The 12,461-nt window shown below is 50.0% G+C and overlaps 1 protein-coding gene across 1 annotated transcript in view; it reads left to right on the forward strand.

Moving 5' to 3' along the window:
- Positions 1-8,275: 8,275 nt before the first annotated feature.
- PARL (presenilin associated rhomboid like) overlaps positions 8,276-12,461 on the forward strand; it is a 625,047-nt gene continuing 620,861 nt past the window's right edge. Inside the window, exon 1 of the mRNA XM_069618249.1 lies at positions 8,276-8,552. Coding sequence (XP_069474350.1) covers positions 8,464-8,552 — 89 coding nt within the window. The 5' untranslated portion in view covers positions 8,276-8,463. The remainder of the gene's footprint in view (positions 8,553-12,461) is intronic.

The following is a 12,461-nucleotide window of genomic DNA, read 5'->3' on the forward strand; positions in this document are numbered from 1 at the left end:
TGTGTAATCGTACCTATTTGACCCATATGCTGTCTGATTTAGCCCCCAGTAACGTGAGGTCTGGCTTCAACCTGTCTGTGTAATGGTACCTATTTGACCCATATTCTGCCTGATGTAGCTCCCTGTAACATGAGGTGTGTTATGGGCGCCGGCTATTGGCATCAAGCTGGACCCTTCGGTGCTATGGACATCCGCACCTTAGTTAGAGGTTCAGTGCCTCAGGGGGTTGCCGTGAACCACCCAGTCTTATGTAGGGGCAGGGCGGAACATACCCAGCACGTTCGGACCCTGTCCACCGTACTGGAAAGAGGGGCCCTCAGCACCATGGCCTGCAGGCCCACGCTTACACAGTGTGGGCCTGCAGTCTAAATGAGACAGGCTCAATCGTTCCATTGTTGGAGTCTGCAGCCGTTCTGTCTCACGTGCCTGCAGTTGCTCCTTTTATTAGCTCGAGCCATGACACATTCATGGCCCATCTTAAAAGAGCAATACATTGGGAGGGCCACACACCACAAGGTGTGGCCTTGCCAGTCTGTACACACACACCACTTTACATCTGTAACCATATGCTTATTCTTGCACTTGACCAATGTACCTTGCACTTTCTGTAACTAGCGTCTAGATGACTCAGGGTTTTGTGCGCTGAAATAAATGCAAATAAACCCCGCAAAAATATCCAGTCCCTCCACGGGCAATAGCCACCCGCATAAAGTGGGAAGAACATAGTGCCCACATCACAGGACGTTCCTCTGCCATCTAGAGGGCAACTGAAGGCCCTGCCCTCAGTCCCCCCACTTGTTGTGGGGGTTGGCCATTGGTATCAAGCCAGCCCTGTGGGTGCTATGGGACATCAGCACCTTGGAGACGCAGTGCCTCACGGGTTTGCCTGGGAACATCCAGTCTTAGACAAGGGCAGGGCGACCATACCCAGCACATGCGGACCCTGGCCATCTTGCTGGCAAGAAGGCCCCATAGCACCCCGGCCTGCAAGCCTAACTGAGACACAGACTCAGTCGTTCCCTTCTGGAATCTGCAGCCGGCCTGAGGCATGTGCCTGCAGCTGCTCCTTTTAATAGCTTGGACCATAACACGGTCATGGCCCATCTTAAAAGGGCAATAGGTGTGGGGGGGCACACATAACACTGCCCCTCTTAAAAGGGCAACACACTTGGGAGGGTCATACACCCCACTCCTCCTTTTTCATAATGAACAAAACAAGTATTACGGAAACATGAACTGATTCCTCCCCACCACCCCCCACCCCCGTTAAGGAACAATACTTAGGCCACACATAAATTATAGACTAGACAAATCGTGAAATGGATCAATGACATATACAGAGGGACTCTGATAATTGTGGACACATAACACATATCAAGGACTCTACATGTATTCAGCGAGTGACAGGGTTTGCAAACTGATGGTGGTATATTGGCAGTGCTACCCAATCTTACAAGACCCTTTATTAACCTGGGGTAAGTGAAACTTCAACCACTGAATGACACCATTGTTAACTGCAGGCACCATATAGAGCATGCCTACAAAATGCAAGAGCGCAGCTTCACTTCCATTTTAACTGGGGCTACTTTAAGCATATATAACTTCCATGCAGGCTCACAGCTTTAAACACGTTTACTGAGTCCTCTTTGAGCACTTGCAGGACTGCAGGTGACCAGTTCACTTCACATCAGTTTCTGTTCGGGATTGACACTACCACCGGTCAAGGTCCATTGGTGGCACAGTTCACAAAGCCGCACATGGGATCACCAGGGACCACATCGGCTTAGTCCCTTGATGTTGGGGCAGGCAGCAATACGGGGTAGCAGGGCATCTGGGTTGCGCCACACGATGTTGATAGTGCATGCAGTGACACCATGTTACTCACCCCCTGTTCTTGGCCACGCTTCCCCAGGCTGGAGATTCTCTTTGCTGTAGTGGCACAAGAGGGTGCACAAGCACTCATACAGAGCTGCAATCCTCTCTTGCACGTTAATCAGCTTCTTAGTGGCGGCTGTCAGGCAGCGAAACGTTGGCTGGCCAGACACGGATGACAGGGCATCTGGGTCACTTCTTCTCCATCCTCAGGCGGGAGTCACTGCTGTTCATTGGGCAGCAGTCTTGGCCAGTCTTATTGTTCCTCCTTCCTGGCAGGATAACTGGGCAGTTCAGGGGCTGGCACAACCCGCACCTGATGCCACATCGGACTGGTTCATAGATGGTAGGGCCGGCAGTGCGATACTGGTGGCAGAGTGTCAAGGCATTGCCACTTCCTTCGCTCCCCCAGGCAAAAGTTGTGGGCAGGACACTGCCGTTATCAGACGGCACGCCAGCACTCTTACAACCCTCTGTTAATTCTGCATGAATGCATGTGCCAGTCCAGTTTTGAATTGGGCCTGTGCCTGTCTGTTCTACCATCTCTCGCCTTGACAGACGCTGACACTTGCCCGGTTATACTATGTCCACTTTATTTTTATTTTGCTCTTCCAGGCAGGACTGACCCAGCGGTGGTATGTGGGGATTCTTACTAACAGTAACTTTGCCATCGTGTGGCTTCTGTAAAACCTGCCTGCCTGGCAACCAAGGGCTTGTATGTGTAAATAGAAAGGTATTGTTGGCTTCCAATGAGCACAGGTTTGGGGAGTAGCGCTTGCCTTTGAAACTGATGCTCACTTCAGCTGCCAAGGTCGATGTTTGCAAGGATCTCTCCATACTGCACTTATCCTCATGTGCTTTAGTATGGAGAACTTACATTTCCCATTCTTTGACCCGGAGCACAGCACATAGCAGGTCTTTCTCTCCTTTTCTTCAGCAGCACTTATGTCTGCCTTTCAGCAGCCAGGATCTGAGAGGGGGCCGCCGGCACCATAGAACGTAGGCAGGCACTGTCCGCGAGGCCTCCTCATTGCAGTGCCCTCTTCACACAATCTCACCAAGTGGTACTTCTAACCTTGAAGTGTGACCCGTGCACGCATGATGTATGGAGGATGTGCCGTTCACTGCACATGGTTGTTTGGATCATAAATGTCACCTAAAACATCAAAACCCTGCAATTGCGAGCCAGTGGGATCAGCTTTTCTGTGTAACACGCTGCTTGCTCCTTGCCGGCCTGACTATTAGCCACCAGAACTCTTCTCTGGTTCTGAATCACATCCTCACGGGTTTCTTTTCCCCTACACTTTACTCTAACCACAGAGTGCAAGGAACTTGAAACCCATTCCTTTCCCCAGCAGCTCCGGAGTACACTAGCAACCACACAGCTCAACGTTATGTTTCTAATGAGCGCCAGCAACTTCTCAACATGTTCTCATTGTGATTCACAAGCTCGGGTTGCAGGAGCCCATGATGCACCCAGCTGGCTGGCCCGGGGTTTACACTGAGCAGGGGCCTCCTTCTTTACACTTTCCATTGTGGCATGGGCGCTTCATTTCTTTTTTTTTCTTTACTCCGGTGTCGGGAGCATGAGCACAGTACTGCTGAAGGCCTGGGATGTGCAGGGGGCCACTTATACTTTCTAATTCAAGCTCTGACATGGAGCATATTACATGTCACCCCCAGGCAGCCTGGGATTACTGTGGGGGACGCTGGCATGGCGGGAGTGTATGTATGTGCTTCTGCGGGCTACACATAGCTGCGGGCAGCCGCAGTATTGACATTTCATCGCTCCGACATGGAGCATTCAATTATCTTCACCGCACATGCAGACCAGGATCTGCAAGGACCCATACATGTTTATTTTGTGCGTGTGTTACGGTCACCTGGTATCCACGGGGACGCCACCCAGCCCAGGTTGGATGATTTGCACTCTCAAACCCTCTCCCGGTCCCTTGGTAAGGCCTCTGGTTAAAGATGGGTCTGCAATATAGGAGAGCTGGATTCAATACCAGATTGTCGTTATGTTTTCCCACCTCTCTTGGCCTCAACTCCTTCCTCCCCCTTGGGCCGTCTCCTCACCTTAATATTGTAAAAGGTGGATTCTCCATCCTGCTCCTTGTGGCAGGGGCGCGTAGATGTGGGGGGTGAGCAGCGACCAAGTTACTTCACTGGTGCAAGCCCCCTGTGGGAATCCAGGCCTGCTGGAACTCCGTAGGTTTGCTGCTTTACAGTCTTTATATGCAGTTCTTATTTTCCTCTTAGTTCGAATTATAATGTCTTGCTTCTTTCCTTTTAGGTATGGAAAGGTAATTTGGTGTTGTCATGCAGTTTGAAGATGAACATGGGCCGCTGGGCGAAAGCGCAGTGTGCGCGATGCTGTCCGGTGAGTAATGCACGAAGCGCAGCGCTCTTTCGTCTTTTATATTGCTAACCTATGTCTTTTCTCTTCTTGCAGGTCGCGATGTTCCCCGCCGAGCGCTGTGATGTTCCAGCAATGATACTGACCAGGAGATGACTACCCAGGTAAGAATTGTGTGGCTTTCTTTGTTCGGGAGGAAACGTGAGTAAACGCTTACTAATGCTGTCTTTCTTTCTCCTATTTCCAGGTGATGGTATTTCAGAATGCATGCTGTGCTGGATGATGGAGTTCGTACATTCGTGTGAGAGGAACTGAAGTCGGTGATGGATTGAAGACAGGATACTATTCCAGGTAAGTTTTGTAGTGTTCGTTCTCTCTCTGCAGGTCCTTGGTTTCAGGTAAACTGGCATCAAAGACTGGACACAGTGAGCGTTACGCTGCCTACAGCAGAATTACGCAAAGCGTGTTCTGCTGTTTGGGTGCGGGTTAAATAGTCTAAAGTAGTCCAGGTAAAATAGTCCCAGGCCTGCCACACCCAAAGTAGTCCAGGTAAAGTAGTCCCAGGCCTGTCACACCCAAAAGACTAGACCGCATAGCTCAGTTCCTTGTAACTGAGCTATGTGTGTGCCTCCATGTTGGCTGAACCCCCCCAAGTTAAATAGTCCCAAGTAAATAGTTCCATTATAATGTTGGTCTTCATGATGGTTATGAGCCTGACGCCAAATGCACCAGGACTGACTCCAAGAGAGTTTTAAGGCCTTTGACCTGGCCCTAACTGGAAGGCTGACTTGCCAGTGAGGGCCAGGGGTAAGGGACATGACAGCGTGTCGATGGGCAACACTTCTTCCTTTCTTTTTTTTGTATTCACCAGAGGCTGGTAACACTGCAGGGCTTTGCCTGCGTGTTTTCATAGCGCCGATATTGAGCGCTTCACTTCCAACATGCTCCGACACAAACCTCTTTACTTTTTTACCACCACGCGACCTGGGATCGCCACAGCGTTCCTTAGAGGAGGGGAGGAAGCGGCATTCATCATCGTGAGAAGAGGTGAGGAAGCGGGGGTCGCTCACTTTCTTCTCCACTGGAAGAAACAAGATCACTTGGCGACGGATGCCTCAGGGGCTGCCGGCAGACCCCCACCCTAGCCGCACAAGCACCCTTGTCACCCAGGGCTGCGGCCAGGGAGGATCCGCTGGCAGGGGGCTTGCATGCCACACTCTCCCATTTTCTTCAGCGATGGATGCCGCCTCCTCACCTCTTCGTGCGGCGATGGATGCTGCTTCCTCCCCTCCTCCATGGAACACCACAGCGGCAGCCAGGCTCCAACTCACTGCTTCCCCCCCCCCAAAAAATTATTTGGGGCCAATAAAACCGGGAGAACTGGGGATGGGCTCATTGCGCGGTTCCTTACCTTGTCGGCATTGTTGTGGGAGTCAGCTATTCGCATCAAGCCAGCCCTGTTGGTGCTATGGGACATCAGCACCTTGGAGACCCAGTCCCTCAGGTGTTTGCCAGGGAACACCTGGTCTTAGATAAGGGTGGACCATACCAATCACATGCAGACCCTGGCCACTTACTGGCAAGAGGGTTCCATAGCACGCTGGCCTTCAGACCCGTGCTCACATGGTGTGGGCCTGCAGGCCTAAATGAGACACAGGCTCATTTATTTCCTTCTGGAGTGTGCACCCGGCCTGAGGCACGTGCATGCAGTTGCTCCTTTTATTAGCTTGGGCAAAAGAGCAATATATTTGAGAGGGCCACACATAACACTGCCACTCTTAAAAGGGCAACACACTTGGGAGGGTCACACTCCACACTACTTACCAATGCCCGGGTGCTGAGCGATTGCCATCCCATTTGGCCCGCCCAGCAGGACTACCTATGCCAATCAGCTCAAGCAGGTTCTTTGCCCAGCAAAAGGACCTGGAAGACCGAAGACGCCAACACCCATGCACCCAGATGCTCAGCAGGGAGTGCAGGCATCAGAAGTTACAGATGCCCCTCCAAACCCAGCAGGAAGAGGAAAACTACAGAATAGCAGGCGGCTCAGCCACCCACCCAAGATCCTCACAGGTTGGTGTAATGTGTTACCCCCCTGGGAGCATGCTATCTCCCAGGCTCCTGCTCCTGTCTCGTGGCAGTGACCACGCGACTAGCTTTAATAAAAAGAATGAGTGGCCGCCCGCTCAGGAGTCTTCAAAGTAAGTGAATATGGTGTGCTGTGTCATCATTGCGCAGTGCCATGCTGGTGCTGCGTAGCTGGCTGAGGGCCACCTCTGCAGGGTCCTCCACCATGACAGTGTCCCTGCAGTGCAACACTGTCCCTCATGGCTGTCTGCCATGCCGGTAGAGCCCCTGCTGGGCAACTCTATTGGTGGAAGCCGGTGCCCCTGCTGTGCAACTCGGTGTTGTCGGCTGGTGGAGGCCTGGGTGCCCCCAGGCCATGGAGAAGCTTGTGTTCTCATGAGCTGATCGGGTGCCCCCCGTCTGGAGAGGTCTGCTGCATACATGCCAACATTCAGATGCACCTGGTAGGTTGATTTCCACAGGGCAACCAGGAGACACATATTTCCCCATAGGAATGCATTGGGGCTACAGTTATTTTAGGCGGGAGACTGAAAAATAGCACTATTTTTCACCTCAAAATCGGGAGTCTCTAGTCTAAATCGGGAGGGTTGGCATGTATGCTGCTGGGTGCCCCCAGAAGTGATGTCATGTCGGGTGATCCCGACATAAACAGTGTGACACCTACCTGGAACCCGACTGCATGATCGCAGTCCCCCGTGTCTACTGGGTGCGCCCAGTCTTGGTTCGCCTGGCCTGAGTGCCCCCAGGCCAGGACATAACAGTAGCATACTTGCCAACCCTACAGATTTAGGCAGTAGGCGACTGCTTTTTAAGCAGTCCTACCACCTACTGATTTGGGTGACAGATCCTACTGCTTTTTACAGTGGCAGGTAATTTATGTGACTCTACGGCAGGTAGCAGGACAAAGCATGCAACACATTAATTAGTCTCTCTGTACAGTGGACTGGTAGGTGATTACATTAATTGGGCTCAGACCAATCCAGTGACCTGACAGCTAAGTGAATCTCTACCCTGCAGACTTGCCGGGACAGACCTTAGGTGAACCACCAGTGAAGGCAAGAGGCAGAGCGTAACACATCACACAGCAACTGCCTATCAGACTGAGGAGGGTATCAGTCTCCATGTTGTTCAGTTATTCATCGTGCACTGCAGGAATAAATATGTACTGCCCGGGCTGCTGCTATAGAGCAGTGGCAAATGTTGCCTACCAGCTCTGTGTGATTACCTTCTATGAAGTTAGGTAATTGAATTTGGTGTTAACTTACCATTCAGAATTATACATTTTTAACATTTGAATATCTTTCTATGTTGTGCTGTTTGATGGGTTGTGTATTTTAGAATGCTTCAAGGGTACCAACAATGTATGTTTTGTATTTGCTGCGATATAATTGTTATGCAAATTATTATTTTTGAAACTTGAAAAATCCTACCTCTTTTTGTTTACAGAAAACTAACATTTTGCGTGGGTGGGGGGGTATTGTACTCTCTGGCGGGGTGTGGGGGTATGGGTGTTAGTTAAACGATGGAATGGATTCCTGGGATAGAGGTCGGAAACCTCAGTAATAAGTACTGGAACGAGGAAGAGGGACGTGACGGTAATGACTGAGATCATGTCACTACCTGCCTGGCTCGAAAATGGCCGACGTTCTAGACCCGATGCTTGCACCTTCTTATGCATTTCCTGTTTTTAAGACAATTCCTTCAAGACTCCATAACGTTGCAGCCATAGTGGCCATATTTAAATGCCAAATCGTAATAGTAAGTATAGAAATGTCATGAATTTCACATGATATTTAAAGTTTATAGCACTTGTACTTTAAGATAACATGATCTAATTTAATCTTTTATAGGATCGTTAAACTGTATCAATTAGTATTTCTGTTAATTGAACTAAGAAACTAGTCTTTCGGCAGACTCACTTTCTTTATCAATCTTTACCTTATTGAAAAAACTAAAATCCAAGGCTAACACTCGTAAACCTGAGAAGGACCGAATCTCGGAGACACAGTTTATCGTCCCTTTTCTCTGTCTACTGTATGGAGAAATTGTAGAACTTCAAAGAAAAAAGAGATCTAAAGTGTGACAGTAAGGAAAGTCTTCGTTGAAATTTGAGGTGGGTGTGACAGCAGGTCAACGCTATCAACATGGCCTGCGGGAGCTGGGCGCTGAGAGTCTGCAGAGGAAGGGGCTGGATACAAGACCGCCTTACACAGACACGGAACTACGAGAACAGGTAACATGAAAAAAGAAACAGTAACAGCTCACGTGCTCATGGTAGCACAGATGGGAACTAACTGTGCGCAAACCCACCTCGTTTTGCATGTGAACCGAGAGTTTGTGCGAAACTGCCTAGGACAGAACAATGAATGACATTGAAGAAAGGGGCAGTGTCACGTGCCCACCCAGTGGTGGTGGTAGTCTCTAGACTAGGGTACGTCCACCCCATAGAAGGAAAGCTAGGGGCACGGATACAGTCCAGTAAAAAAAAATATTCAGTGCCCAAGTACTTAAGGAAGGCGTTCATTGCCGCTGTTATGATAAGCTGTATACAAACGTAGAGCGATGGGTTGCGAGCCTGGGTTGGGGTGTTTGGGCTCCCAGCGCCAGTGGTTGGAACAGAGGGCCATTCGGGTGTGGGAATGTCAGAGTCCCAACAAATGGAGAATGTTGCTCACCTCAGTTGAGGTTCACCTTGGTGACGCATTACGTTTATATCATGGCAGTGCAAGACATAGACACGAGAGAGTTGTTGCATGTATTTTGCGAGTGCTGTCGAGGAACAAGAGCAGCTTGACACACAACCCCCGTTAATGTAGATATAAAACCCCAGTTACTGTAAATCACAAATCAGACCTGTAGTTCTCCATGCGCAGCATCCCAGATAGTCCATTTTTTTTGTTCACTGAGAAAAAACGCTATTTCCTCCACTCTTCCTGGTCACAGTACTTACTTCATGAGGCCCCTACCTTTGACACAGAATCTTCTTTTATTTTGTGTAACTCCTCCCCTTAACCCTCAGCATCCAGTTGTATTTTTCCTACCTCTGGCTACATTTGCTGGCCCCCTGATGAGGCTGTGTGTCAGGGCCTCAGTTCTCCTACAGGTGCAGTGTGCTCCCGGTTCCCCTGCAGGGCTTGGCCTCCGTTTGAGCATGGAGCCTCGCCCAGTTTTTTCTGAAGCATCGTGGCTGGCATGTGAAGCGTCTCCACTAAGATGTGTCGCTGCTACGGGGCTCTGCCCTTGTATTGTCTGGCGGTCAGGACCCTGTATATGCCCCATAACTGCCCTGTGTGAGGCTTCCTAACCTTGTGATGGTGTGCTTTGGACAGGAGATGATTGTGGCTTCCAGGGACTTGTTGGCCCCATCTCTGGGGGTTTATTAATGATTGGGAGGGGCGCTGCAGTAGTGGCCCGTTGCCATGGGGAATAAGTAGTTCTTCTCCACATTGTTGAATTTCTCCCGGTCCTGGTGTTAAGAGTCATGGCTCAACAAGTGTTTTCTGGTGTTCCTGTTTTGCTGTGATTGTACTTCTGACTACACCATGGGAAAGCGCACTGCAAAGCTTGGGCACCTTGCTCTTTTTTCTTCATCCTCTTCCCTTGGGCATCATAGGACGAAGGAGAAGAAGTCGAGGTGTTTTTTCTTGTCCAGGAAGGACATTAAAAAGTTGCTCCTTCGGCATCATGGCCACACGCATGAGCACAAGTGTCGGAGAGCACCAAAGTATTAACTGAAAAGGATACGGTACTCAAAAGGATACAGGTGGTAGGGTCTTCCGGATCCCTGTTCACGCGTTTTGATAGTTGTGAAGTCAAGTTAAGACCTTCCAAATGATACAACTCTCTGACTGGTAAAACAGGCAGAGTGATGGATCACTGGAAAGGGCGTGCGTAAGGTATAGGAAGTCAGCCTAGAACAAAATAAAGTATCATGAATAACTGCCCCAACCTGGGTATGATGGAATAGAGAATGTCATGAATGCACAAACTGACCTTGAGTCTAGGGCAGATGAATCCAGCAGAGTCTCTTGAGGAATCCAAGGTAGAACAAACGACAAGGAAGGGAAGATTAGTAAGGGAGACTTATCCCGAACGGAACGAGGCTCACGCTAGATACTGGGTTGATGCACCACAGGATAGCGTCCAAAGTACTGTTCACTGTCACCTTCCCGTTATCCTTGAAAAGCTTCCTTCCCACGTAGAGTAAAGTATAGAAATGAATCAATCCCCCTGTTAATATCACAGGTGCAGGAGTTGGAAATAGCGCTCCTTTTAAGGTATAAACAAGTACACGCGGTTCTGTACAGCCGCGAAGAAAAGTGCGTGTGGAATTTACACGCGAGCAGGATTCACGCAGTCCAGGCCAGCCGCACTTGAAGATAGCGTGCGCGTGTGGATTTACACGCGAGCAGGATTCACGCAGTCCAGGCCAGCAGCGCTTGAAGATAGCGTGCGCGTGTGGATTTACACGCGAGCAGGATTCACGCGGTCCAGGCCAGCAGCGCTTGAAGATAGTGTGCGCGTGTGGATTTACACGCGAGCAGGATTCACGCAGTCCAAGCCAGCAGCGCTTGAAGATAGCGTGCGCGTGTGGATTTACACGCGAGCAGGATTCACGTAGTCCAGGCCAGCAGCGCTTGAAGATAGCGTGCGCGTGTGGATTTACACGCGAACAGGATTCATGCAGCCCAGACCAGCAGCGCTTGAAGATAGCGTGCGCGTGTGGATTTACACGCGAGCAGGATTCACGCAGTCCAGGCCAGCAGCGCTTGAAGATAGCGTGCGCGTGTGGATTTACACGCGAACAGGATTCATGCAGTCCAGGCCAGCAGCGTTTGAAGACAACGTGCGCGTGTGGATTTACACGCAACCAAACAGCTCCAGGAATCAGCGTGTGGCGGAAAACACGCTATAGAAGGCCCAAAAAGTAGCTGTAGTAACCTGCAAGGATGCAGACCGGAGGTTCAGCTACACAATGCCAAATGATTCGATCAGAAGCAGCGAGTGAAGTTTCCACGCTGCTTAAATACGTAATGCCGTAGTTCACGTGACGAAGCAGAATACACGTGAAGTTAGCGACGTGAAAAGTGCAAACGTCGTTTTCCCGGCAACGTATCGAACAACCGCCATTTGGAATAGAACGGTCTAGCTGTTCTACGAGCGTAGGAGGTAGGACCACGTCCAGCATGCATGACAGTGCCATCCCCCAAAGGGGCAACCTCTCCCCTTCTCGTGTGAAAATGCTTCAATAAAGCAGGAGCATGAATATTGGAAAGAGGTTCCCAGGTCCTATCTTCGGGCCCATAACCCTTCCAGTCCACCAGATAAAATGGCCTACCAGAACGTAGTCTCATATCCAGTATGTCCTGTACCTCGTATTCATCTGAACCCCGCACAGAAATAGCAACAGGCCGTACAGGCAATCTAGTAGCTTCAGAACATGGCTTAATGAGTGACATGTGGAATACGGGATGCACTCGCCATCGTTGTGGCAAAGCCAGACGGACAGCAGCCGGATTAATTACTTGGAGCACTACATACGGACCAATGTATTTAGGCAATAATTTCTTTTTGCCTGGAATTCTCAAGTTCATAGTGGACAGCCATACTTTCATACCAGCCTTGTAGATGGGTGCGGGTGTTCTATGAGCATCGGCATAGAACTTGTCGCGTCTTTTAGCCTGCTCTAATTGCTGCTTCACTTTCCTCTGTAATTTCTTCAGATCACGAAAGGTACGGCCTGCGGCAGGAGTATCCAAAGACAAGCTGGAATCCAAAGGTATAGACCGGGGGTGCTGTCCATAAAGCGCATAGAACGGTGAAGTGCCTATGGCACTATGATAGGAGTTGTTATAGGCGAATTCAGCTGCCGGCAGGACCATGAGCCAATCCGATTGGTACTGCAGACACAGACACCGCAGATATTGTTCCATAGTGCAGTTGACTCTTTCGGTCTGTCCATCAGTTTGAGGGTGGTAAGCACTGGACATTTTATCATCAATCAGTAATGCAGAGGTTAGTGCTCTCCAAAAGCGTGACGCAAACTGTGAGCCCCTGTCCGTAATGATTACTGACGGTAGACCAAAGAAACGAAATACATGGTGGATGAATAGGTCAGCCAGAACAGCAGCGTTTGGTAAAC

The sequence above is a fragment of the Ambystoma mexicanum genome, chromosome 10 (assembly GCF_040938575.1).
Source record: "Ambystoma mexicanum isolate Mex_15411 chromosome 10, UKY_AmexF1_1, whole genome shotgun sequence".
Classification (NCBI taxonomy): domain Eukaryota; kingdom Metazoa; phylum Chordata; class Amphibia; order Caudata; family Ambystomatidae; genus Ambystoma; species Ambystoma mexicanum.